This window comes from Podarcis muralis, chromosome 16 (genome assembly GCF_964188315.1).
Source record: "Podarcis muralis chromosome 16, rPodMur119.hap1.1, whole genome shotgun sequence".
Lineage (NCBI taxonomy): Eukaryota > Metazoa > Chordata > Lepidosauria > Squamata > Lacertidae > Podarcis > Podarcis muralis.
Window position 1 is genome coordinate 4,740,459 of NC_135670.1, and position 27,875 is coordinate 4,768,333.

The 27,875-nt window shown below is 48.8% G+C and overlaps 1 protein-coding gene across 2 annotated transcripts; it reads left to right on the forward strand.

Moving 5' to 3' along the window:
• On the forward strand, positions 1-27,875 carry CA14 (carbonic anhydrase 14). 2 transcript variants are annotated; one of them, XM_077920806.1, is made up of 11 exons: positions 1-746; positions 10,463-10,483; positions 15,505-15,684; positions 16,750-16,892; positions 18,869-18,964; positions 19,111-19,177; positions 19,624-19,781; positions 20,304-20,430; positions 24,485-24,505; positions 26,731-26,815; positions 27,126-27,875. In XM_077920806.1, the coding sequence occupies exons 1-11, from the start codon at positions 686-688 to the stop codon at positions 27,193-27,195; spliced, it is 1,029 nt and encodes a 342-aa protein (XP_077776932.1). In that variant the 5' UTR covers positions 1-685; the 3' UTR covers positions 27,196-27,875. The 2 variants fall into 2 exon arrangements, with proteins under 2 accessions (XP_077776932.1, XP_077776933.1); XM_077920807.1 differs by having other exon boundaries at positions 11-746; positions 26,731-26,867.

Here is a 27,875-nt window from a genome sequence, read left to right on the forward strand (position 1 = left end):
ATGGTCAGTGGAACCCTTGCCTTCATTGTTACATCACAGGCGTCCTAACAGGCTCCTGGTGCAGGCAAACGAGTCCCTGGCCTCAGACCCTCTTTTGCCATTTTATAATCACCGCCAGAACCGTCCCTTTCCCACGTCCCCCACTCCAGCCCGTCTCCTCTGTTAGGACCAGCGGATCAAAGCGGCCGGCCTCTTGCAGAGGGACTTGGCTGGCACAGGCCTGAACAGCGGCCAAATTCCAGCCCCCCCTTCCCTCGTCCCCTTTCTCTCTCTCTCTCTCTCGCCTTGTCCAAACACCGTTGGGACTCCACAGACTTCTGTGGACGACGTATTTAAGGAGCAGGGACCTCGGGCGCCGGGCAAACTCCCTCTGTCGCTCAGAGCTACCTTAAAAACAAAATAAAAAAAGTCCAGGGTGTTGTTTTTTTGGGTGGCTGGCAAAGTGGCTCCGATGTCTCCCTGGGAGAGGACAAGGTAAAAAGGCAAAAGAAGGCAGATCTCATTCGTGGTGACCTGGACATCCATCTGAACCCATTCTGTTTCGGGGAACTGAGTATACCTTTGCGCAGACTGAGAAGCCACAGTGGAAGGAAGCATAAAAAGGCAATTATTAATTTTTTTTGGACCAGAGAACATCCATCTATTTTTTTTTTTAAATCCTCATCCACCTGTCTTCTGCCATTCCATGATGCTCCTTGCTGTTCTCTTCCTGCAAGTTTTGCCCCAAGCTTGGACTGGGAGCGGCGGTAAGTCTTCACCTTGCTAATTTCTGCTCTTTTGCCGCCGGGTGGATTTCCCCTCCGTTGGGACGAGGTGCAGTTGAGCCCCTGTTGTCAACCGCTTGTGGGTGGCTAGAGCATAATTCTCCCCCAAATAAACAGAGCCAGCCCCGACTCTTTTTGCACAAACAAACAGACCCCCAAGTAATCAGCGTTCGGACGGAATCGACGGCTACGTTTGCAAACGCCTGCTCTTCCTCTTCCTGAAGGGCATTTGCAAAAGCTTTGCTCCCGTTCCAGAGCCAGTGTGGCTTAGTGGTTAGAGTGTTGGGTTAGGACCCGGGAGAGCAGGGTTCGAATCTCCACTTGGCCCTGAAGCTCACTGAGTGACCTCAGCCTAACCAATCTCGCAGGGTTGGGGGAATTAAATGAAGACTAGGACCTGGGGGAGACCAGGGTTCGAAGCCCCAGTAGGCTACTGGGTGTTTGCTTGGGCAGACACTGCCTCTCTCAGCTCAGCCTCCCTAGCAGTTGTGCAAATAATAATAATAATAATAATAATAATAATAATAATAATAATATATTATTTATACCCCACCCATCTGGCTGGGTTTCCCCAGCCACTTTGGGCGGCTTCCAACAAAACACTAAAATACAATAACCTATTAAACATTAAAAGCTTCCCTAAACAGGGCTGCCTTTAGATGTCTTCTAAAAGTTTGGTAGTTATTTTTCTCTTTGACATCTGGTGGGAGGGCGTTCCACAGGGCGGGATAAAATAGAGAAGTATGTAAGCCACAGTGAGCTCCTTTGAAGGAGAGGTGGAATACAAATGTAAGTCATCATCATCATCGTAATAATAATAATAATAATAATAATAATAATAATAATTCATTTAGACCAGAGCTGACAAATGTCATATAGAAGGACATATACTTTGCTATTCCTAACTTGGCACAGGGGAGGAATTTGGTCTTTGCTTCCCACATGACGCGTCCCAAGACAGTACAGGAACACAACTATCGTTTGACATTGCCCTTCTCTGAATTTTGCAATGAAGCTGTACAACAAACCAGCCAACCCAAAAAAGTGAAAAAATGCGTACTTTTTTTTGGGGGGGGGCGGGGGAAGTGTCCACAAAGTGCTTGCCAGAGGAGTCTAGAAAAGCACGGCGGCAGAAATTGCGTGTCAAAAAGTGTGCTGATTTTTTTTTTGCGTGCAAAAAATATGCACAAAAACGCTGGTGAATTTTCGAGAGGGCTTAAGAAACAAAACTAATGTGGGCACACGCAAGCGTGTGACGAACTGAACTTAGGACTGGGGAAAGGAGGAACTGACAGACCCATCCATTCTGATCTGCAACCTCTATGAAACGTTATTGCTCTTACAAACAGTAATAATAAATATTACTAGTTATTATTATCATCTGTTTTTATTATATTTAATAGTAAATGATTATTAATTACTAGTGATTGTAAGATATTATTAACAATTCATCAATATTAGTTATTTCAGTTTTTGTTGATATTATTATTATTATTATTAATATTAATATCATCATCACCATTATCATTATTTCTTGCCTACACTTCTCCACCAGATTGCAGGGCAGGTTACAGCAATTTAAAATTCAATACAGTCATATTTTGGATCCCAAACGCCTTGCAAGTCGAACGTTTTGGCTCCTGGATGCCGTAAACCTGGAAGCGAGTGTTCCAGTTTGTGAACTATTTTCGGAAGCCAAATGTCCAATAAGGGTTCTGCAGCTTCCGATTGGTTGTAGGAGCTTCCTGCAGCCAATCGGAAGCTGCGCCTTGGTTTCCAAACGTTTTAGAAGTAGAACGGACTTCCGGAACGGATTCCGTTCGACTTCTGAGGTACCACTGTATTGAAAGCAGTTGAAGGACTAGGGTGGATCCTGTAAATGTCTATCTCAGGTGTCAAAGGGCAGGGCAAAGAGGTGTGTGACAACAAACAACAAACAACAACACACCCCTGCCCTCCAGCCTCCTAGGCAAAACTCTCAAGGAGTCAAGAGAGGATAATGACTCAAAATCTGAGGAGTGGACACCCCACACTCTACCTAAAAGAACAGGGAGTGGTTTATTTACCGTATTTTTCGTCCCATAGGACGCTCCGTCCCATAGGACGCACCTGCTTTTTTGGGGGGGGAAATAAAGGAAAATTTCCCCACCTTTATTTCCCCCCCCCCAAAACCAGGTTGGGGAACAGTGGGAAGGCGGCGCTGGCCTCCCCGCTGTCCCCCGAGCTTGTGGGGCTGGCTGATGTCTGCCCGGTGCCTCATGCGCCGGGCGGCAGGCTGCGGACACCTGCGCGAAGCACGGGGCGTCCTCCGGAGCGCGCCCTGTTCTCCGCGCTGCAGTCTGCCGCCCACAAGCCTTGCGGGCCCAGGGGGAGTTCCCCCTGTGCGCAAGGCTTGCGGACACCTGCGTGAAGCACGGTGCATCTTCCGGAGGGCGCCCCGTGCTCCGCGCTGCAGGCTGCCGCCTGCAAGCCTTTTGCGCCCGGGGGGGAACTCCCCCCCGGATGTGCAAGGCTTGCGGATAGCTTCAGCAAAAGCCTGCATTCGCCCCATAGGATGCACACACATTTCCCCTTCATTTTTGGAGGGGAAAAAGTGCGTCCTATAGGGCGAAAAATACGGTATTTGGAATTGTCCACACCTTTGCACCCAGGTGATGATGATGATGATGCCGATAATAAATAATAATAATAATCATCATCATCATCATCATCATCATCATCATACATTAGGAGGAAATAATGGAGAATAATCCAAATGCGATTTTGGTTTTAAACGCAGTGTAAGCAGTCTCTTATAGGGACGCGGGTGGCGCTGTGGGTTAAACCACAGAGCCTAGGACTCGCTGATCAGAAGGTCGGCGGTTCAAATCCCCGCAATGGGGTGAGCTCCCGTTGCTCGGTCCCTGCTCCTGCCAACCTGGCAGTTCGAAAGCACGTCGAAGTGCAAGTAGATAAATAGGTACCGCTCCGGCAGGAAGGTAAACGGCATTTCCATGTGCTGCTCTGGTTTCCAGAAGCGGCTTAGTCCTGCTGGCCACTGACCCGGAAGCTGTACGCCGGCTCCCTCGGCCAATAAAGCAAGATGAGCACCGCAACCCCAGAGTCGTCTGCGACTGGACCTAATGGTCAGGGTCCCATTACCTTTAAGGTAGTCTCTATGGGAGTATATTGTATTTTAAAATGGGGTATCGGAGTTTTTAGGGGGCTAACCAGGCTGGGATAGCTGGGATAGCAGGCTTGTTGGTTTTTGAATGCCTGATGTAGATTTTTTCAATTTCGTTGTTCTGTATGGGACAATGACAATAAAGATGATCGTATCAAATTCTGTGAAATAAAAAGAAAGGAAATGCCAAAGCAGAGCTCTGATGAAGCAGAGCAGATAACGTATTCGGAAGAAATATGCTTCCACGTAGAAGAGCCGTGGTCAGAAAATAAAGGCTTTCAAGGCCTGCAAAATGCTGCTGGTACAAAGGAATATCAGAAGCTGCCTTGAACCAAGAGACCCTTGCTCTACCTAGCTCAATATTACCTACACGGGCCAGCAGAGGCTTTGCAGGGTTTCAGGCTTAGATGCTGGGGATCAAACCTGGAACCTCCCGCTTGGGGCTCTCTCGCTGGACTATTGCGCAGGAGAGAAAGCAAGGTGCTAGTGAACAGACGGCTGATTTAAAGAGGAAGAGAAGGAGATGCTTCTCGCCACGTCGGCCCTTGTGTCCTTTTCACTCAGTCTTGTCTGCATCTCTCCAGCATCTCTCCAGGGTTCCTCAGTGTTTCTCAACCTGTGGGTCCCCAGATGTTGTTGGACTACAACTCCATCATGCCTAGCTAGCACGACCAGTGTTGTCAGGGATGATGGGAGTTGTGGTCCAACAACATCTGGGGACCCACAGGTTGAGAACCGCTGGCTTTACAGGAAGGGATTTCCCCACAGCCCTAACTGGACAGACCTGTCCGAAATGTAAGAGGATTGTGGCCAACCTAACTCAAGAGGAGATTGAGAGCGCGAGGGAGATATTTTTCTTTAAACCATCTTAAAAGGCATATCCATTTTGCACAGATCCAAGCACTGTTTTTCGCCGCTGAAGCGCAACAAGCGGCAATTCGGGTTTCGCGTGGATAGCTGTTTACTCTGGTTCAGTGGCAAAGAGCACGATTTCACGGGGAAACCTCTGGGGCAAAAATAGGGTTCTCAGACACAGAGGCTTAAAGCATGAACGGTGCATGGAAAGTGTGCTTAAGCTCCGCACGTGTTTGCATTTCTCAGAGGTCTTAGCTGGACGTCCTCCAGGTGAGAAACGAACAGCTTTATTGTGGAGAAAACTAGCACAACATCCTGTTCTCTTGACATGACAGATGTTTGCAAAACTGGGCCTGGCATGGTGAAAGTGGATAGAATAATCGAATCATAGAACTGTAGGGATGGGCGGGGCCCTGAGGGTCATCTAGTCCAACCCCCCTGCGAGGCAGGAATCTTTTGCCCAATGCAGGATTTGAACCCGCGACTCTAAGATTAGGAGCCTCGTGCTCTACCAAACTAGCTATGGCAGGACAGAAAGAGGTTTTCCCCTCCTTTCCTAACACTAGAACTCTGGGCGTTCAGTGAAGCTGAATGTTGGAAGGTTCGGGGCAGATGGAAAGAAACTACGGAACTCCCTGCCACAGGCCACCAACTTCGATGCTTTCCAAAGCAGATTGGGAAATTCACAGAGGAGGAGAAGCCGATCAATGGCAACTAGCCAGGATGGCGATGCTCAGCTGCCACAGTCGGAGGGAGCAGGGGCGGAGGAAGGGGGGGGTAGTGGGGAGCAGGCCGCCCCCCGGGTGTCAGCACTGAGGGGGGTGACAAAATGGCGGCCGGCACTCACCGCGGGGCCTGCAGCGTGCCCGAGCCACGCGCCTCTCCTGGGAGTGAAGCGGTGACTTGGGGGCACGCTGCCCCAATAATAATAATAATAATAATATATATATATATATATATATATATATATATATATATATATATATATGTTTCTATATCCCGCCCTCCCCAGCCAAAGCCAGGCTCAGAGCAGCTAACAACAGTAAAAACAGCACAGTTTACATAAAATCACAGTCAATTAATTGAAATACATTCTGAAATCAATTCATTCGTAAATCAATTCAGAATCAATTTAATGGCAACCATTGGGCTAGAGTTCTATGAGGATTACAGAAGAAGAGAGGGGGGTCAGACTGTGCCTTGGCCAAAGGCTTGGTGGAACAGCTCCGTCTTGCAGGCCCTGCGGAAAGATGTCAAGTCCCGCAGGGCCCTGGTCTCTTGGGACATCGAGCACTCCACCATGTCAGGGCCAGTACTGAAAAGGCCGTGGCCCTAGTTGAGACCAATCTAGCCACCTTGCGACTTGGGACCTCCAAAGTGTTGTCATTTGTGGACCTTAAGGTCCTCCGCGGGGCATACCATGGGAAATCCTGCTCCGGCTGCCCCCAGTACATTTCCGAGCACAATTCAAAGTGTTGGTGCTGACCTTTAAAGCCCTAAATGGCCTCGGCCCAGTATACCTGAAGGAGCGTCTCCACCCCCATCGTTCTGCCCGGACACCGAGGTCCAGCGCCGAGGGCCTTCTGGCGGTTCCCTCATTGCGAGAAGGAAAGCTACAGGGAACAAGGCAGAGGGCCTTCTCGGTAGTGGCACCCGCCCTGTGGAACGCCCTTCCAGCAGATGTCAAAGCGATAAACAACTACCTGACATTCAGAAGACATCTTAAGGCAGCCCTGTTCAGGGAAGTTTTTAACGTGTGATATTTTAATGTATTTTTGGAAGCCGCCTAGAGTGGCTGGGGAGGCCCAGCCAGATGGGCGGGGTATAAATAAATTATTATTATTATTATTATTATTATTATTATTATTATTATTATTATTATTGAAGTCTTTTAGGAACGTGCGACGGAAGCCATTGGCTCTTCTGACGTCCTTATGGAACCTCCAGCGCCAGAGACAGTCTATCTTGAGTCTTTGGTTCTTTGGGGGTAATTTGGCCAGTGTGAGAACAGGACGCTGGACTAGATGGGCCGTTGGCCTGATCCAGGAGACTCTTCTTATGGTCTTATGGAGTAAAGGAGTGGACTTCATCATGTTGGCGGGCATTTATACACATAGCACGTGGGTGTAGAGAGAGGGAGAGGAAATGTAAATAGCGAGGCTAGATAGAAAAAAACACAGCCTGTTGTTGTTGTTGTTGATGATGATGATGATAATGATAATGATAATAATAATAATAATAATAATAATAATAATAATAATAAATTTTGTTTATACCCCGCCCTCCCCGGCCAGAGCTGGGCTCAGGGGGGCTAACACCAGTAAAATCATAATGGGGGGGGGGAACCCAATTTAAAATGCAATTTAAAATGCGGCCTCATTTTAAAAGTAGCCTATATACATATACATATGCATATACATACACATATACACACATACAGTGGTACCTCGGGTTAAGTACTTAATTCGTTCCGGAGGTCCATTCTTAACCTGAAACTGTTCTTAACCTGAAGCACCACTTTAGCTAATGGGGCCTCCCGCTGCCGCCGGAGCACGATTTCTGTTCTCATCCTGAAGCAAAGTTCTTAACCCGAGGTAATATTTCTGGGTTAGCGGAGTCTGTAACCTGAAGCGTATGTAACCCGAGGTACCACTGTAATCCCCTATAAAGTTCAAATGCTCACAAGGTATGCAGAGTGACCATTTACAGCAGCGGACATTGGCGCTAACATAACCATCCTGTTAATGTCCATCTGTTAGAGGTGGGAGGGAAAAAAACCTGTTGTCTTGATTTGGGCCTAGATTAATAGATTCAAACTTCCTGGTAGTTTGGCAGTTTCAGGCTGAAAGCAAAGGCAGCAAAGCTGGGGATTCACGCAACCGACAAGGCGAGTTTGAGGCATGTGAATGTGCGAACTTTCAGGTGGCGCAAGGCTCTTCTTGGTTGTGTTTGCTTTGCTATAGCTGGAGCAGCCGCCGGCCGCATTGGCTACAGCCTCCTTCCACTGTCAGAGGCCAAATGTTTTTAAAACAGGGCTGTCAGGGTTCTTCCGCTACGATTCCTGCATTGCAGGGGGTTGGACGAATGACGTTCCACCTCTATAGTTCTATGGTTCGGTTGGCATTCTTATGCTATGACAGAAAAGATTTGAATACAAGGTCACAGAAATAGAATCAAAGAATTGTAGAATTGGGACACCTGGGGGTCATCTAGTCCAACCCCGTGGAATGCCGGAATCTCAGCTCAAGCATCCATGACAGTTGGCCTTCCAGCCTCTGCTTAAAAGGAGGCTGGAAGGAGGGAGGGATGATAATATTTTTTAAAAAATATTTTTTATTGAGTTTTCATATTTAATTACATCTCATTGCACAAATCTATGACATAAAGCATTGCTCAAACAGAGCATCGGCTTCCTTCCCTTCCTCTTTCTGACTTCCACATATCTTTTACCGAATTCTCGCGTTTCTATAACCACTTTTTTACCTTAAAACTTCTTCTTTATAAAGATTACCTCCCTATATGTAAATCAGTTCCTTGTTTTCACATTACAAAGCATTTCAATTCAAACCTACAAACGTTTTCAAATGTTTACAATTTTCTTTCATATAGAATATAAATTTGCTCCAGTCCTTTTGAAACAGTTCGTCTCGCTGATTTCAGATCTTCCCCACCAGCTTTGCCATCTCCACATATTCTGCCATTTTTATCTACCAGTCTTCCAATGTAGGAAGTTCCTGCTTCTTCTTGAGGGAGTCGGTTCCACTGTCAAATCGCTTTTTCCGGCAGAAATTTATTCCAAGTATTGAATCAGAATCTCCTTTTTTTTCTTTCTTCTTTTTATATAAATTTATATAAACACAACATTTTCAACAATAATTAAACATACTTTTGTACCTTATACAATTTTTTTGACTCCCATCAACCACATCTGAACATTTTCCAATCTATTCACTTAATTTACATTTCTTACTTTCACTATTACATTCAAATCTCATAACAAATACCTCTGTTCTTTCTCTACTTTACAATGTTTCATATATCCCTCCTTACAAAACTTCTTGTAGTCCTGCTAGCATAACTTGTTGATTACAGTTGCTCTTCAAATAGTTCGTATGTTTCTTCCAATCTTCTGTGAATCTCTGGTCCCGCAGGTTTCGAATCCTTCCTGTCATTTTATCTAATTCTGCGCAGTCCATTAATTTTGCCTGCCATTCTTCTTTCGTCGGAATTTCCTCTTGCAGAAATCTCCCGTCTTGTAGCCCTAACTTCTTCCAAGCTATTGGGGAGGGAAGGGAGACTTCTCCCCCACTTTTTTCCAAGTTCACGCGACCGAGGTAAATTTAGCAGCGGCCGGAGATAAACTCTCCTGCAAATCAGATCCCTGGCAAGAGACTGGCTTCCTTTTTCAGGCATGGAACGAAATTCCAATTCACTTATCAGCTTCGACTCAGGTTTCTTCTGTTGCAGCTGACCTCTCACCACTTTTAGGTCCCAGGTGCGATTTAACATATCCCTCTCTCTACATACATGCATTCATGTATATGTAAAGATATGTACATTTCGGCTACAAATAAATTTAAAAGCATTCACCGGCTTTCCCGAAGTGTAATTGGAGATGGGCTTTTTAGATTCGGTGTTTGAGGCGACTCAAACATTCCCTGGGGATGGAATGACCTTTTGTAAAAGCTCCTTCGTCTTTTTAAAAAAACAAAACGTATGAAAGGAGCCAGCTTAAAAGGGCAGAACCTCTCTGAGGGCAAGGCTGTGGTACTGGCCAATAAACTTTTCAAAATGCCATATAGGATTATGTCATGAGATGACGGGGGGGGGGTGCGTGAGATAGCAGTTGCGGCTGTCAAAAGGTGTCTTAACAGGACAAGATGGAACCTCAGGATCAGATGCAGTCTACCTCAGATTATGGGACACGGGTGGCGCTGTGGGTTAAACCACAGAGTCTAGGACTTGCCGATCAGAAGGTCGGCAGTTCGAATCCCGCGACGCGGTGAGCGCCCGTTGCTTGGTCCCTGCTCCTGCCAACCTAGCAGTTTGAAAGCACGCCGGTGCAAGTAGATAAATAGGTACCGCTCCGGAGGGAAGGTAAACGGCGTTTCCGTGCGCTGCTCTGGTTCACCAGAAGTGGCTTAGTCCTGCTGGCCACGTCACCCGGAAGCTGTATGCCAGCTCCCTCGGCCAGTAAAGCGAGATGAGTGCCACAACCCCAGAGTCAGTCACGACTGGACCTAATGGTCAGGGGTCCCTTTACCTTTACTTTTACTTTTACCTTTACCTCAGATTATAAGATACAGATGAGCAGCAGCAGGGGAGGGGCATCGCGGGGGGGGGGAGGGCAATAGAGGAAAACAGAGTTCTGAGCACAAGACCCTTCTCCCCTCCTGCAATTTCCAGCACCTGGTATTCAGAAGCATCGCTGCGTCTCACTGTGGACGCAGAGCATCACCAGCATGCCTAGTAGCCATTGATAGCCCTCTCCTCGTGAATTTGACCAATCCTCTTTCAAAGACCCCCATTTTGTTGGCCCTCCTGTGGCAGGGAGTTCCAGAGTCTAACTATGTGTTGTGTGAATAAGTCCTTTCTTTTATCTAACTTATACATGGTGATTATTGCTGACGATGCTAAGATTTAGCAACACTGACTCACCACTTCTCTTCTCCCTTTGCAGGATCCCACTGGACATATGAAGGTAAGGAGAGGCTGTTTGTCCTCCCCGTGTCTGAATTTGCTTTCCAGAATTTCAAACACATTCATTTGCTGCCAGTGGTAAGTTTGCCACAGCGCCACGTTTGAGGAGGCCCCCTCCCCGAGTTGCAGCCAGCACCAAGGAAGCAATGCCAGGCTGCGTAGTCCAACAATAAGCTCCTGAGCATGCACAGAAGGTCTTTGCTGAGCCGCCTTCTTTCCCTATGGCATCAGCGTGGTGTAGCGGTTAGAGGGGGACCTGGGAGACCAGGGTTCGAATCCCCCACTCTGCCATGAAGCTGGTTGAGTGACCTGTGGGGCAGTCACTCACTCTTGTCCTAACCTTTCCTGCAGGCTTGTTGCAAGGATCAAATGGAGACGACTATGAACATTGCAAATGAAATAAATGCAACACATATGCAATAAATTAAGAGAGAGTAAATAATTAAGCTCGTTTCATGCAGGTTTGGGAGAGGCAAATAACCTGAAAGATTGCTTCTCCCTAGGCAAACCAACCGGGGTGTTAAGATCCCTGGTGATTACCTTGCAAAGGTGGATTTAGCCTGAGTTAGCCTTGGTGAAGACCTGATGTTTTTATCCCCAAAAAGCTTTCCATTGAAATGAGGCTGCGTTTTAATATTTTGATGTTGTATTTTAATCTTGTTTTTAAGTTGTATTTCAATTCATTTGTTTTTATACCTGGTGTTAGCCGCCCTGAGCCCTTGTCAAATGCCTTGCTGAAATCAAGGTAACTTAATAGAATACTTTTCTAAAACATTATTTTCACTGATAGATTTTGTGTGTGTGTGTGTGTGTGTGCGCGCGCGCACACACACACACACACACACACACACACACACAATTATTAGGGAAACGATCACCCCCCCAAAAAAAGCATCTCCATGCTTTCCCCTGAATATACATTTTTGAACACATTGCTTCGTCAGAGGCCTGCGTTGCAAAATTCAGAGAATTCCGAATTTTAAAGGGTGGCCGTGATTCGCTCTGCAGGTCCTTTTGGGAAAAGCAAATTCAGATAGGTTCACCTTTAAACACGAACCAAAGAAAACCTCTCCCCCTTCATTGCAAATAACGCCAATCCCAGCTGAGGGATCTCAACCGGCCTTCGCCGCCACCACGGCTAAGCCCTTTTCAGCCCTTCAACATCAACAATGCCTTTGTTTCTTTCCCATGAGTTGGCCACTCTGGGTGAGCTTAAGGGGGTGGGATGGAACTGGATTACTCCCCGTGAAAGAGGATCAAGCTTGCTTGGCTGAGTGCCGCAATGCTAACCTCATTGGAACGTCGCCGGTTCCTTTGCTAATTGGGACGGTGATTTGGTGCGGAAGGTTTTAGCTGGGGGGAAACAGCCGTGCGGCTGTAGAAAACACACTCAGCAGTTACAAAAGGGAATTTGGGGGCTTAGAGGCCAGAGGGGAGAGTTGTTTTCTCTCTCTCCATGTAACACAGCCGTTCCCAAACTTTTTAGGGCCTCTCCCCACCTTGATTCCACAAACTAAAACCGGGCCCAAGACAGAACCCTGTGGCACCCCACTAGTCACTCTTCTCCAGGATGAAGAGGAACCATTGATGAGCACCCTTTGGGTTCGGTCAGCCAGCCAGTTACAAATCCACTGAGTGGTAGCATAGTCAAGACCACATTTTACCAGCTTCTTTACAAGAATATCATGGGGCACCTAATAATAATAATAATAATAATAATAATAATAATAATAATAATAATTTATTATTTATACCCCGCCCATCTGGCTGGGTTTCCCCAGCCACTCTGGGCGGCTTCCAACTGAATATTAAAAACAGTACAGCATCAAACATTAAAAACTTTCCTAAAGAGGGCTGGCTTCAGATGACTTTTAAAAGTAAAATAGTTGTTTATTGCTTTGACATCTGCTGGGAGGGTGTTTCCTGCTTGGCAGGGGGTTGGACTCAATGGCCCTTGTGGACTATTCCAACTCTATGATTCGAGGGAAATCACATGGGGAAAGTGCACATATTGGAATAAATTTGCCTTAACATGCTGATCATTTTTCATGAGGACCAGTACCTTTTTAAAAAAAGGGTAAATAGATTCGGAAATGTTGAAAAAAGGAGAAACTGGGATGCCTGCATTGTCTGTGATGACTCTTTGGGTCTCTTCCGACAAGTCTATGAGCCTACAAGACAAGCTGATATTGATGTCTTCACCTCTCCTGAACAGCAAATAGTCAAAAATGACCCCCAAATTGGAGAAAACAGTGTACCATGATCGTTAGTCAGTTCACCTGTTGGCGCTCTGTTGGAGAAAATCGGAGGGGCAACGACCAAGCAGAATGGTGTCAAAGTCCCCGGAAGGTTCTTGAGCTCTCATTGGTTCATCCCAGGCCCCTCCTACAATGGGCGGGGCTTGAGAAACATGAGCGACGGCTGGGAAATTGCGAGGACTTCCTTTCCCGAAAAGTTATTTTTTAATACAAATCTTGCCCTGATAGGTTGTTCACATGCCTCATTCATTTTTCGTAGTTGCAGAAAAACAAAGGGCTGCACGAGACGAAGCTCTACTCAGAGTAGGACCCAGTGAAATTCATGGGCTCAGGTTTAGTCATCTGTATGTCTTGTAGTGATGTATGGAAGTGAGAGCTGGACCATAAAGAAGGCTGATCGCGGAAGAATGGATGCTTTTGAATTCTGGTGCTGGAGGAGACTCTGGAGAGTCCCATGGACTGCAAGAAAATCAAACCTCTCCATTCTGAAGGAAATCAGCCCTGAGTGCTCCCTGGAAGGACAGATCCTGAAGCTGAGGCTCCAAGACTGTGGGCACATCACAAGAAGAGAAGACTCCCTGGGAAAGACCCCGATGTTGGGAAAGATGGAGGGCACAAGGAGAAGGGGACGACAGAGGACGAGATGGTGAGACAGTGTTCTCGAAGCTACCAGCATGAGTTTGACCAAACTGTGGGAGGCAGTGGAAGACAGGAGTGCCTGGCCTGCTCTGGTCCAGGGGGTCACGAAGAGTCATACACGATTAAACGACTAAACAACAAAGCTTAGTATTGTCAGCACTGACTGGCAGCACCTCTCCAGGGGGTCACAAAGAGTCAGACACGACTAAACAACTAAACAACAACAACAATGTCTTTTCCAATGGGTCGGGCTAACTGTTTGGTGGCGGCGGCGAATTTCAAGGTGCAGGAAAACAACTCCTGAACCCTCCAACCATGCTGCTGTCATTTTAAGCTCTGAGGCCACCGGAATGACAATTGCGCCAGGCAGGGAAAAAGCAAACAGCTTTATCCTTGCTTCCCCGCATGGAAGGAAAACTTTTGCAGCCAGCGCAGAGCCAGGCGAGCGCTTGAATTCAGATGCAAGGGAGCGTGTGATATGTTTCTCCTGCCTTGCATGGGGGGCGGGGCGGCCATTCAGAAGCAAACCTCTTTCACAGAAAGAGAGGGGACCTGACTTGCCTTTTCGCCTTTTTTTTTTTGGCGAGGAAAAGACGTCCCTTATTACTGGCGGAACTGGCACTGGGTGCCAATGCTAGGAAGCAGATGAGGACAGACAAAAAACTCTTTGTGGGTGGCAGCGCGGTGGACAGTGGCGCAGATTTTGGCCGTGGTCAGATGCAGGCTGTGTATTCATCAGGATCAGTTTTTATGGTTGATTTGAATAAATCTTTTCTGGTTCTTTTCATTTTTTACGTACACTGGCATAGAAACTCCAGAATTTAAAGCGGTTTAGAAATATTGATGGGACGCGGGTGGCACTGTGGGTAAAAGCCTCAGCGCCTAAGACTTGCCGATCGAAAGGTCGGCGGTTCGAATCCCCGCGGCGGGGTGCGCTCCCGTTGTTCGGTGCCAGCGCCTGCCAACCTAGCAGTTCGAAAGCACCCCTAAGTGCAAGTAAATAAATAGGTACCGCTTTATAGTGGGAAGGTAAACGGCGTTTCCGTGTGCTGCGCTGGTGCTGGCTCGCCAGAGCAGCTTTGTCACGCTGGCCACGTGACCCGGAAGCGTCTTCAGACAGCGCTGGCTCCCGGCCTCTTAAGTGAGATGAGCGCACAACCCTAGAGTCGGACACGACTGGCCCGTATGGGCAGGGGTACCTTTACCTTTTAAGAAATATTGATGGATGGTCCTTCCAGCTTACTATAGAGTAAGCGTTACAAGAACATACTATCAGCAAGATACAGCACACCCTTGCTCTTTTATTTTAATTTTATCATCTCTCTATTCCTATGTTGAGGGACGCGGGTGGCGCTGTGGGTTAAACCACAGAGCCTAGGACTTGCTGATCAGAAGGTTGGCAGTTCAAATCCCCGCGACGGGGTGAGCTCCCGTCGCTCGGTCCCTGCTCCTGCCAACCTAGCAGTTCGAAAGCACGTCAAAGTGCAAGTAGATAAATAGGAAGGTAAATGGTGTTTCCGTTGCGCTGCTCTGGTTCGCCAGAAGTGGTTTAATCCTGCTGGCCACATGACCCAGAAGCTGTACGCCAGCTCCCTTGGCCAATAAAGCGAGATGAGCACCGCAACCCCAGAGTCGGTCACGACTGGACCTAATGGTCAGGGGTCCCTTTACCCTTTACCTTTATTCCTATGTTGTATACAGTCATACCTCATGTTACGTTCTTTCAGGTTACGTCCCGCGGCGACCCGGAAGTACCAGAAAGAGTTACTTCTGGGTTTCACCGCTCTCATATGCGCAGACGCACAAAATTATGTCATTCACATGCGCAGAAGCAGCAAATCGCAACCCATGCGTGCGCAGACGCGCCACTGTGGGTTGCGCTCTTTTCATGTTACCAACCGGCCTCTGGAAAGGATCCTGTTCTCAACCAGAGGTACCACTGTATGTGATAAGAAAGCAAGGGGATTAAGATCAACACATTCTTGTTTGATCCACTACATGTCTTAGCATGTATTATCACTGAACGTCATTTTCGATCCCTTATTTGCATAACTATCTACAGTATCCCCCTGCTGGCCCAGGGTGAGAACTTCAGTACATAGCAGTTTATATTCTTCCTTCTCAGGGTCCCACGGACAAGAGCACTGGCCGGACACTTACCCAGACTGTGGGTGGAAGGCTCAGTCCCCTATTGACATTGAGACGGGCGCAGTCCAATATGACCCTTCCTTGCCTCCGGTTGAGACGTCGGGGTATCGGAATCCAGGAAGCGATGACTTCACCCTGATAAATAATGGACACACAGGTGAGGGTGTTTATGGGACTTAACGGCACTCCCCCTTTCCCCAACGCCATCGGCCGTCTGTATTTTCTATTTTCCTGGGGTTAGGGAACGCTCCCTGCCAGAGCGCTGCAGGATGGAAAGGCGGATTCGATACACAAAAATAGAAAAATGCAAGAAGCTAGCACATGTCTGTCATGTATAACCACCTTGTTGAAGAGCGGTCGGCCCATGGCTACAGCCCAGGCCTGCAAAATCTCTGGTGCCAGGAAGACTCCCCTCCACGTCGCCATGGAGACCTCTGTACCAGGGAAGATGCTGGTCCGTTACCGTGGCGACGAAATGTGGCCAGTTGTTCACCTGGCAACTCCAGGGCACGATCCATTCTCTTTGCACATGCGAATAATAATGCTTCTGTTTGCAATGAAGGGCTGAAGGAAGCAATGGTCTCCCCATCCAAGCACAGACTCTCTAAGTGTCCCTATTTTCCAGGGACATCCTCGATTTAGAGAAGCCATCCCAGTTTCTGATTTGATCCCGGAATGTCCTGCTTTTCCTTCGGACGTCCCTATTTTCCTTGGAGAAATGATGGAGGGTATGCAGACCCCTGAGCTGTCTGAAGGCAATCCTGTATAGGGAAGCTTTAAAAAAATGTTTAATGTTTTATTATGTTTTTATATACAGTCATACCTCGGGTTGCGAACATGATCCATGCGGGAGGCACGTTTGCAACCCGCAGCACCGCGTCTGCGCACGTGCACGATGCGCTTATGTGCTTATGTGCATGCGCATGATGTCATTTTGCGCTTCTGCGCATGCGCAAGCATGAAAATAACCCGTTCCAGTACTTCTGGGTTCAGCATGGTCCACAACCCGAAAATGTGCAACCCGCAGAGTTCGTAACCTGAGGTATGACTGTGTGTAGCCCAGAATGGCTGGGGCAACCCAGTAAGGCATGTGGGGTATAAATAATAGAATTATCATTATGGAACGGGACGTCTCTGTTTTCATCGGAGAAAGGTTGGAGGGTTTGCAACCACCAGAATGAGGACCTTGTGGCTTCTCTCTCTCTCCCTCTCTCTCTTGCAGTGCAGATGTCTCTGCCCCCAAGCATGCAACTGCACGGTTTGCCCAAGATGTTTACGGCCGTTCAGCTGCACCTCCACTGGGGGAGGAAGGGGAGTCTTGAAGGGTCAGAGCACAAGGTGGACGGGAGGCCCTTCCCAGCAGAAGTAAGTAGGCCAGAGTAAAACATTCACACTCCTCCAAATTTTGCACTGTAGTTCTTCAGCTGAGTCACGTATACGAAAATGCATAAACTAAAAAAAGGACCCCTGACCGTTAGGTCCAGTCGTGGCCGACTCTCGGGTTGCAGCGCTCATCTCGCTTTATTGGCCGAGGGAGCCGGCGTACAGCTTCCAGGTCATGTGGCCAGCAGGACTAAGCCGCTTCTGGCGAACCAGAGCAGCGCACGGAAACGCCGTTTACCTTCCCGCCGGAGCGGTACCTATTTATCTACTTGCACTTTGACGTGCTTTCGAACTGCTAGGTTGGCAGGAGCAGGGACCGAGCAATGGGAGCTCACCCGTCGCGGGGATTCGAACCGCCGACCTTCTGATCGGCAAGCCCTAGGCTCTGTGGTTTAGCCCACAGCGCCACCCGTGTCCCTATATATACTAAAGTATATATACTAAAGTACCCACAAAAAATGATATATCAGGGGAAATGACATGCAAAAAGTTTAACTTGAGGAGGCTTTGCAGAAACAAGCGCAGTAGGCAAAATTGCATGTAATTTCATTTTATCAGATATTTATTTATTCTTGCCGCCCGCACTTCAAGATCAAGGTGGTGTACACATGTCTCCTCCCCATTTAATCCTCTCAACAACCCTGGGAGGTAGGTCAGGCTGAGAGGCAGGGACTGCTTCCACTCCACACCTCCTTCCAGGTCACCCACTGAGTTTCCTGGCTGATCAGGGATTGGAGCTCTAGTCTCTTCAGCGCTCTAACCACACGGACTCTCTCTAAAAACGTATGAATCAGGAGAAATCTGTCCTAAAAATTAGCCGGCGAATTTTCACGGGGAACTTAAAAATAGATTCTCAAGCGAATGCAGAGAACTGAACTTATGATTGGAAAAATGAGAAGCTGAAGGACACTGGAATTGACAAGTTCACCTCTCCCTCCCTCTCTCTCACACACACTTAATTTTTTTATTTTTACAAAACTGCACTTTCATAGAAAATATAACCAGGTAGCGTGCGAGGAAATAGCACAACACAGGAGATTTAACGTTCTTCCTGGGCAGCTTCAGGCCCTGAAACGGGAGGCAGAGACACCTTTGCAAATTTGTGTAATTGCTCCAGAAAGATGGAGGACTTTGGTCGGATTTAAGATCCCTCCAGTTCACGGAGGGGCGGTGGGGGATTAATGAGGGCAACCCGGGACAGTGAGAATTGGAGGGAAATGGCTGAAGTTCTTTTGTCAGAGCAAGCACTAAAGGAGACCTGGGCTGACCCAGCCATGGCAGCAGTAGACGGGTAACCGGCTTAAAACTCATAGCAGACGCCACGAGGGCTGGGGGAATCAGAAACGCCTGGGGGGGGGACAGGGCTGCTGTGGGACATTTTTGCACCCGGGGCAGGACGACGGCTCATCCTTGTAATTTTCTTCCCTGCTATGGAAGGCCGTTTGTTCGCGGTGCATTCGGACACCCCTTAAGATGTCACCACCGAATTTTGTACGGCGGTTCCTGAGGCCGAGAAGCAGGTTTCCTTCTCGTGTTTTTGGACGCCATTTTGAAATCAAGATGGCTGACTGGGCCGTTGAAGCGGGCACTGATTTTAATCACCGATTTCAAAAGAATGCTGATTTTAACCCACCAGTTTAAAAACTGTGCTGATTTTCACCACCGAACGTGCGCCGGTTTTAAGCACCGCTTTCAAAACTGCTCTGTTTCTGAACCCAGAGTTCAAAAATGGACCAATTTTGTTTGTTTGTTTCTTAGAATTCCTGAGCATCACTAGGTTTGAAGGTGCTGGTTTATTACATTTATCTATTGCTTCTTACACAAAAGTGCCTGAAAGTGACTTACAGTGCAAGAATGGAAATAATAATCGCAGGTGATCTGCGCCCCTAGCTAAGTCACATGCACTAGATCTCCCAATTCTCTTTCTCAATCTCTCTCTTTCTCTCTTTCTCTCTCAGCTTCACGTTGTCCATTACAACTCAGAGAAGTACAGCAACGTGAGTTTGGCAATGCACCACCCAGATGGACTGGCGGTCTTGGGCGTTTTCCTGGAGGTAAGCGTTATAATAGCAAAGACACAATGCACCCGAAAAGCTGCCCCAATCAAGCTTGTGTGTGTTCTTTGGGGCAGGGACCTCTCAGGGCACCACAGAAATAAGTCAAAAACAATAGCTCACCCTCTTCCCAATGTGTCTGGCAGGCTGGCGATGCAGAGAACTCTGCCTACAACCACATCCTGGACCTCCTGGACAAGATCCAGCACGCAGGTGAATCGTTCCTCTTGACCAATCAGGGCAGGCAGGTTGTGTGTGTGTGAAATGGGATTTGGAATGTGAAAAGGAGCAGCGTTTGAAAAAGGAGGACCCGTCTAGTCCAGCATCCCATTCGCCCAGTGGTCAAATACCCCTAAGCACCTAGGGAGGACGATAGACTGCCTCTAGAGCTGGAGGTTTCATTAGAAAAGCCCTGCTGGATCAAGCCAATGGCACATAGTGTGCTGGGCCCGGGGGTAACCCGAATAACGCGGTCCAGGTCTGGTCCCAAATCCAAGGGTTCCACAAGGAGTCAGTCTGACAGGGCCAAGGCAGGAGACCAGGCAGGAAACCAGGCCAGGTCAGGCACAGGAGCTGATAAACAGCCACTGAAGCTGTCCTGTTGTGTATGGGCGCTTCATTCTCCTCCTCTCTTTCCTCTGCTCACATCTCCTGGACAGAACAGAAAACCACCGTTGCCCCGTTCAACGTCCGCGACCTCCTGCCGGTACATTTGGGACACTTTTTCCGCTACAACGGCTCTCTGACCACCCCGCCGTGCTTCCAGAGCGTGCTGTGGACTGTCTTCCACCAGCCCGTCCAGCTCTCGGCTGCCCAGGTATCTTCTCCGCCACACACAAACCTTTAGGCTCACCTCCCAAAAACCCAGAGTGATGTTCAGTGCTAGGTGAGTGGGGAAGAGCTGCACTGGAAATTTAGAATCATGAGAAAGGGACCCGGCGATCCTCTAGTCTGACCCCCGAAATGCTGGAATCTTACCTTACCCTTGGTTTTGTACCCATTTCACAGCCACAGAGAATCCTGGGGGTTGTAGCTCGTGAGCCGGTGTGGCATAGTGGTTAGAGTGCCAGACTAGGACCCGGGAAACCAAGGTTCAAATCCATGAAGCTTGCTGGGTGTGGCTCTGAGGCCAGTCACAGCCTCTCAGCCTGGCCTATCTGGCAGGGGTTGAGGGGGTTAAATAAGGAGCGGGCTTTTAACTATGGAAAGGTCAGTCCCTTGGGTGACTCTGGGTCAACAAGCAGAGATTTATTTGGGGGGACAGGTGGAGAGTTCCTCCTCCCACAGTACAGAGACAGGGTTGCCTCAAGTTCACCTTTATCTACCTCTTCTCTTCCAGCTAGAGAAGCTACAGAAATCTGTCTATAGTACAGCGGAAGGGGAAGCCCACCCAGAGCTCCTCGTGGATAATTTCCGGGCTCTGCAAGCCTTGAATGGCCGAGTGATTCTTGCCTCTTTCCCTGTGGGTGAGTGCCAACTTCTTGTGCAGGAAAATTCTGCTTAAACACACATAATCTCTCTGTCTGTCTCTGTAAGTCAGATAAATATTGGAGGAGATGTACATGCAAGGCTCTCCCTCCAGTTGCTCACCAACTCTCCCCACAACCCCACTTTAAAGGTAAAGGTAAAGGTACCCCTGCCCGTACGGGCCAGTCTTGACAGACTCTAGGGTTGTGCGCCCATCTCACTCAAGAGGCCGGGGGCCAGCACTGTCCGCAGACACTTCCGGGTCATGTGGCCAGTGTGACAAAGCTGCATCTGGCGAGCCAGCGCAGCACACGGAACGCTGTTTACCTTCCCGCTAGTAAGCGGTCCCTATCTACTTGCACCCGGGGGGTACTTTTGAACTGCTAGGTTGGCAGGCGCTGGGACCGAGCAGCGGGAGCGCACCCTGCCGCGGGGATTCGAACCGCCGACCTTTCGATCGGCAAGCCCTAGGCGCTGAGGCTTTTACCCACAGCGCCACCCGCGTCCCTTGGGGAGGTGTAAAAGGAGGGGGGGCCTGGTGAGCAACCCAAGGAAAGGTAGCAGCCCCTACAACCACACAATGGAGCAGCGGGAAGAATTTCCAAAGCCCCTGCAAAGCAATCGAGCAATTGGAATCATAGAATTGAAGACCTGGAAAGGACCCAAGGGTCATCTAGTCCAACCCCAGTTGTTAGTTCAGCTCAAGCATCCGTGACACATGGACACCCAACCTCTGCTTAAAAACCTCCAAGGGAGGAGAGTCCACAACCTCACAGGGGAGACGGTTCCACTGCCAAACAGCTCTCGCTGCCAGAAAGTTATTTCTAATGTTTAGTCGGAATCTCCTTTCTTGTTACTTGAAGCCGTGGGTTCGAGTCCTACCCTCTGGAGCAGGATAAAAGAAGCTCGCTTCACCTTCCGCGCAGCAGCCAAAGGTTTCACTCTGATGGGAGGATATGGGGGGGCAAAGACGTTAAGGAACCAATAGATAGATAAATTGATCAGTTTGCATAGCGGCCCTTCCTTGTGCATCATGGTTGCCAACTTTTCAACTGGGGCCGTGCGACTGCGCCTTTCCCAGCAGCTTCACCTGCAGCAGGTAGCAGGGGGATAGCATATCTTTCTGTGCAAATCTGTTAATTTTCGATGCGCTGAGCTGGTAATTGAGAAGCTGTCTGAGAGGTTGGCAATGATTTCTCTCTCTGGGCAAAGTTGCCAGTCAGGAATGGTGGGGTTAAAACAGGCAGGGAGGTGCCGCCCTCTAGTGGACAAAAGTAGTCCAGCAGCCACAAAGGGAATAGGAACAGTGAGGGTTGGGTACAGTGATGGGTCCTGGGTTTGTTAAGAGCATGGGTAGGTAAACTAAGGCCCAGGGGCCGGATCCGGCCCAATCGCCTTCTAAATCCGGCCCGCGGACGGTCCAGGAATCAGCGTGTTTTTACATAAGTAGAATGTGTCCTTTTATTTAAAATATTTGTGGGGCATAGGAATTCGTTCATTTTTTCCCTTCAAAATATAGTCTGGCCCCCCACAAGGTCTGAGGGACAGTGGACTGGCCCCCTGCTGAAAAAGTTTGCTGACCCCCGGTTAAGAGCAATAAACTTTCTGTGTTTAAGGGCCGGGGTGTGATTTCGCAAAGGAAATCCAGCCTTCTAAACAGGCTCGTGTTGCAGAATCATAGAACTGTAGGGCTGGAAAGGGATCCAGGGTCATCTAGCTCAACCCCCCTGCAATGTCGTGGAATATTCAAGTCCTGGTCCATTTCGATTTCTGCTACCTTGTTTTACTTACATGCAGTTAAACCCCTGGTACCCTAAATGGACAGTACCTCCCCCTAGCTGAGTGGGATTACTTAAGGGGGCACTAAGAGGCAGGGGTCAAGGTGCTGAAGGTGCAAATGACTATCGGCTTTGAAAAGTCAGCATTGCTGAATCAAAGTCATCCTTCTTCTTCTTCTTTTAATTAATAATAATAATAATAATAATAATAATAATAAATTTTATTTATATCCCGCCCTCCCCAGCCGAAGCCGGGCTCAGGGCGGCTAACAACAATAAAAAAGTACAGCATAAACAACACTCTAAAATCATTCAATATAAAATTAATTAATTCAAGCCACTGGCAACCATTGGGCCAGAGCTCCGCGAAGATTGCCAAGGGAGTGAGTCAGGCTGTGCCCTGACCAAAGGCCGGGTGGAACAGCTTTGTCTTGCAGGCCCTGCGGAAAGATGTCAAGTCCTGCAGGGCCCTGGTCTCTTGGGACAGAGCGTTCCACCAGATTGGAGCCACAGCCGAAAAAGCCCTGGCTCTAGTTGAGGCCAGCCTAACTTCTCTGTGGCCTGGGACCTTCAAGATGTTTTTATTTGAAGACCGTAAGTTTCTCTGTGGGGCATACCAGGAGAGGCGGTCCCGTAGGAACTAAATAGAGTTTTGACTGGATTTTCAATAAATGTGCAATTAATCGTTGCTGTTCTGAATTTTATTGTGTTGTTATCTCCCTTAGCGGGTCGTGCACATTGCTATTCTGAATAAAGCTTTTTATAGGGTAGAGCAGGGAGTACTGGGGATGAGTACACAGATCTAGTGTTGGGGGTGGGGGCGGAACGGTGCCCCCCCCCCAAATTCCAGAAACCACTGGGTTGAACTTTCGTTTTGCGATGGTCCCTGAGGACTAGAAACAATCAAACTTAATAAAATCATAGAATCGTTAGAAGGGACTGCGAGGGTCACTTTGTCCAACCCTGGGCGACGCAGAAATCTTTTGCCCAACGTGGGGCTGGAACTCACAACCTCGAGATTAAGAGTGCCATGCTCTTACCAACTGAGCTATATATACAATACAATACTGTCAGAGCTGCCCCAGGTCCCAGCTCACAAAGGACCAACGCCAGTTCGTTGTTATATAAAACAGTCTTTATTGAAGCTCAGTTTCGCTTTCACAGCCGCGGCGCGCAGCTCTACGTCTCAAACTCTAGACCGCCGAAGCTCCGTCTGAGTCTCCTCCCCCCAGACACCAGTTTAAGACTCTAGCCTTGCTCCACCTCTTCCTTTGCTCTCTTCTCCTCTGGGCCCGCCTGTCCGCTGGGGTCTCGCCTCTTCTAGACTCTTCTGACGCTGAGTCTCCTGAGTCCTCCCCCTCCCTTCGGCGGGCTTTAGGACCTGGTTCCCCATCCGGGTTTCCTGCTGTGCCGCGCACCTGTACATTCGAACTTGGCGCGTGCACCCAGCCGGCCACCTTCCTCCTGACCGTTACACTGCTCCTGTCACTGCTTCCCCCTTCGGGGAGGCTAGCTGCACCTGACTCTCCCTCCGTTCCCTCACTCTGCGATGGAGGCGTGGCCACCCCTGACTCATGCTCTCTCCCTGCTGGAGGAGACGCTGGCCCTGACACATGGGACTCTTCCCCCCCCCCTACGCTCTGGTGGGGAAGCTGGTCCTGATCTCCCGCTGCTGCTTTGGGAGTCCCCGCTGGCCCCTTGTTTCTGGTGCGTCCCCCCTGGGACCCCCCTTGCCCTGACCATCGGCGCCCCCTTCTGGGAATCTTCTGATTCGCTGGAGAGGCTCATGGAATCTCTCGGGTCACTGTCATACTCCCCTACGCTGCCCTCAGATTCTTCCCCTTCGCTCTCCATTTCCTCTCTCCCCTGTGCCTCTGCTCCTGAGCCCCTGACAAATACAATACAATACAATACAATACAATACAATACAATACAATACAATACAATACAATACAATAATCTTTATTGTCATTGTCCCATACAGCGAAATTGAAAAAATCTACCTCAGACATTCAAAAACCAACAAGCCTGCTATCCCAGTTATCCCAGCCTGGTTAACCCCCTAAAAACACCCCATAATTAAATACAATATACTCCCACAGAGACTACCTTACACTGCGTTTAAAACCAAAATCGCATTTGGATAAAAGCTGTTTCTCAGGCGGCTAGTCCTAGTCTTTATAACCCTGGACCTTCTTCCAGAAGGCAGAAGCTGGAAGAGATCATATATGTAATGTATCAGAACACTGAAAATCCCTCTCATCTTACCTTTCAGGGTCGCCAGGATATTCTGCAGGTAAATTGTTCGTTCAGCGGGATGGACGGAGCTGCTCTATGGAGGGGTCATCCGGAGGTGTTATCAGCGGGGTGGTGAAATTTACAAGAATGGCAGAGGACGGTGGCTTGACATGATGGGATGGAGGGTGGGGGCTGGGAAAGGGCTGTGGAGGGGGCCAGACAGGACCTGGGGATGGTCACAAACCCTGCAGAGTCTGGGCAGGGGGCATCGAGGTGGCAGGTGGAAGAGGCGACCGCAACTGGAACTATTTATTTAAACACCCCAGGGAATGAGCCCTGGCTCAGTGGAAGAGCATTTGCTGTTCATCCACAAGGTCCTGGGTTCAGTCCCCACTTCTGACATCTCCAGGCAGGGTTAGGAGAGGCCCATGTATTAGAATTGTGTTCTCAGAATCTTGAGGACTAGAATCCTGCTTAGTTTTTAAGGAAAGGGCCAAAGCTCAGGGATTTGTTGTTGTTGTTGTTGTTTAGTCGTGTCCGACTCTTCGTGACCCCCTGGACCAGAGCACGCCAGGCACTCCTGTCTTCCACTGCCTTCCGCAGTTTGGTCAAACTCATGCTGGCCGCTTCGAGAACACTGTCCCACCATCTCGTCCTCTGTCGTCCCCTTCTCCTTGTGCCCTCCATCTTTCCCAACATCAGGGTCTTTTCCCGGGAGTCTTCTCTTCTCATGAGGTGGCCAAAGTCTTGGAGCCTCAGCTTCACGACCTGTCCTTCCAATGAGCACTCAGGGCTGATTTCCTTCAGAATGGAGAGGTTTGATCTTCTTGCAGTCCATGGGACTCTCAAGAGTCTCCTCCAGCACCAGAATTCAAAAGCATCCATTCTTCGGCGATCAGCCTTCTTTATGGTCCAGCTTTCACTTCCATACATCACTACTGTGAAAACCATAGCTTTAACAATACAGACCTTTGTCAGCAAGGTGGTGTGTCTGCTTTTTAAGATGCTGTCTAGGTTTGTCATTGCCCTTCTCCCAAGAAGCAGGCGTCTTTTAATTTTGTGACTGCTGCCACCATCTGCAGTGATCATGGAGCCCAAGAAAGTAAAATCTCTCACTGCCTCCATTTCTTCCCCTTCTATTTGCCAGGAGGTGATGGGACCAGTGGCCATGATCTTAGTTTTTTTGATGTTGAAGCTCAGGGATAGAGCGTCAACATCTCCAGGTAGACCCCCTGCTTTTTAGTGCCAACAATAATGAGCTAGAGGGATATGTATAACACAGCTTCCTTTGTTCCTATTTAAACCAGCTCTTTCCTAAGAACCTTGAGGACTGGAACCTTACTTTTGCTTCTAAGCGAAAGTGCCAGAATGCCTGCTACTTGGCACCCAGGTGGTCCCAGAGTCAGTCCCCGCCAGCACCTTGTCAGGACTGGGAGAGACTCCTGCCCCAAACTCCGGAGGGTTGCTGCCAATCAGTGCAGACACTACTGAACTAGGTGGCTGGGCGGCAGAAAGGACAGTTTCCTATCTCCCAGGAGAGAGAGAACAGTGCTCTCCATCTTCTCCTTCAGAGTTTCAAGCAAGTATGTAAAGAAATAGCCTCTTCAGCTGCTCCACTGCGCTAGTCCTCAGTGAGGAAGCTACGATCATTCCACCTGGCCAACTTGGGACTCTGTATTTTATTTATTTAACAACAACAAAAACAATTTATTATTTGTACCCCGCCCATCTGGCTGGGTTTCCCCAGCCACTCTGGGCGGCTTCCACAAAGACCAAAAATCCACTAAGATGTCACACAATAAAAACTTCCCTGAACAGGGCTGCCTTAAGATGTCTTCTGAATGTCAGGTAGTTGTTTATCTCTTTGACATCTGACAGGAGGGCATTCCACAGGGCGGGCGCCACTACCGAGAAGGCCCTCTGCCTGGTTCCCTGTAGCTTTGCTTCTCGCAATGAGGGAACCGCCAGAAGGCCCTCGGCGCTGGACCTCAGCGTCCGGGCAGAATGATGGGGGTGGAGACGCTCCTTTAGGTACACTGGGCCGAGGCCGTTTAGGGCTTAAAAGGTCAGAACTAGGAAACAGCTCTCACCTTTGTCCCTAGCCCGCCGGAGATCATCAACCAGCGCGACCAAGGCAGTTTCAGTCTCATGATGAGGCCTGAATCCTGATAACAAAATTTATACACAGCTTATGAGGAGAAAAGGCCTCTAAGAGGTTTGTAGGAGACAGTCTAAAATATTCAGCCGTAAAGAAGAAACTCTCTCTCTCTCTCTCCCTTCCAGGTGAGATTGTGGCCATCGTTTTCGGGGTGATTTTGGGTTGCCTGGGCATTTTCCTCGCCGGCTGGATTGTGGCAAAGAGAATACGGTGAGATGCGGACACAGACTGAGGCCGAGCTGGTTCCTTCTTCTGGCAGGAGGTATCCCCCCTGGTTAACTTGATGCCAAAAAAACAAGTGTTACCCCAGACATGCTCCCCCCCAAAGAGATGGGTGCTAATTTGGGGTGAGGGCTGTGGTGCCTCTTAAGACCCTATCAGGACTGGGGAACTCTCATTAGGCTCAGCAAGTGGCAATGGGAACTGTAGTTCAGCCAGTGCCTTAGAGCAGCTGCTGTAGGATCTCAAGAAGTTATTTCTGCTGCCTCCCTGACTTTCGCCCTCCCTCCTTCTCAACCAGGGAGAAGAGGATGGAGGAACAAAAGGGCGTCGTCTTCACATCTTCTTCCCGGCGAGCAGTTTTGGACTGACACCTTGACCCACGACGCAGACAGGCTCCCTCTGAACCATCTCCTCTTCCTTTGCTCTGACATACACACACAAAAAATCCACATTTTGCAGGGCCAGGAAGGGCAGCAGATGAGGCCACAGAAATTTGGCCCTCCCGATGTTGAGGAACTACAACTCCCACCCCTTTCCCTTGGCGGGAGTTATAGTTTGGCAGCACCCGGGTTGCCAAAGGTCCCCCACCTCTGTTCTGCCCAGAGAGCAGGAATTTAGGGTGGCCTTTCTCTCAAGCAGCTGCCCTCCAGGTAATGTACTCAGACTCCCATCGGCCAGCGCAACCGATGAGTTGAGGAAGTTGACAGGGTCAACATCTGGAGATGCAAGGCTGATAAGAAGGGAGTAAAATCCAGGTTGTTTAAAAAGAAAAAGGTTTGGCACAGCCTGCTAGGTTTGACAAGGAAGAGATGTACAAAGAGTTTTGGGTTTGTCCAGTTTGCGATTTCTTTCCAACCGGGTGTCCCCCTTAAAAAATAATAATCAGAATCTGACACATTCTTGTTATTTTCATGGATTTAAAACACCCACACATACACACCGCATTTCTTCCTGGAGCCGGTTGCAAACAGATGTAGACTGAGACCCCTTTTGAGCAAAGTGTTTCCATCTAACCACTTTATAAAAGAAATAAAAGTCCCTTCCCCTC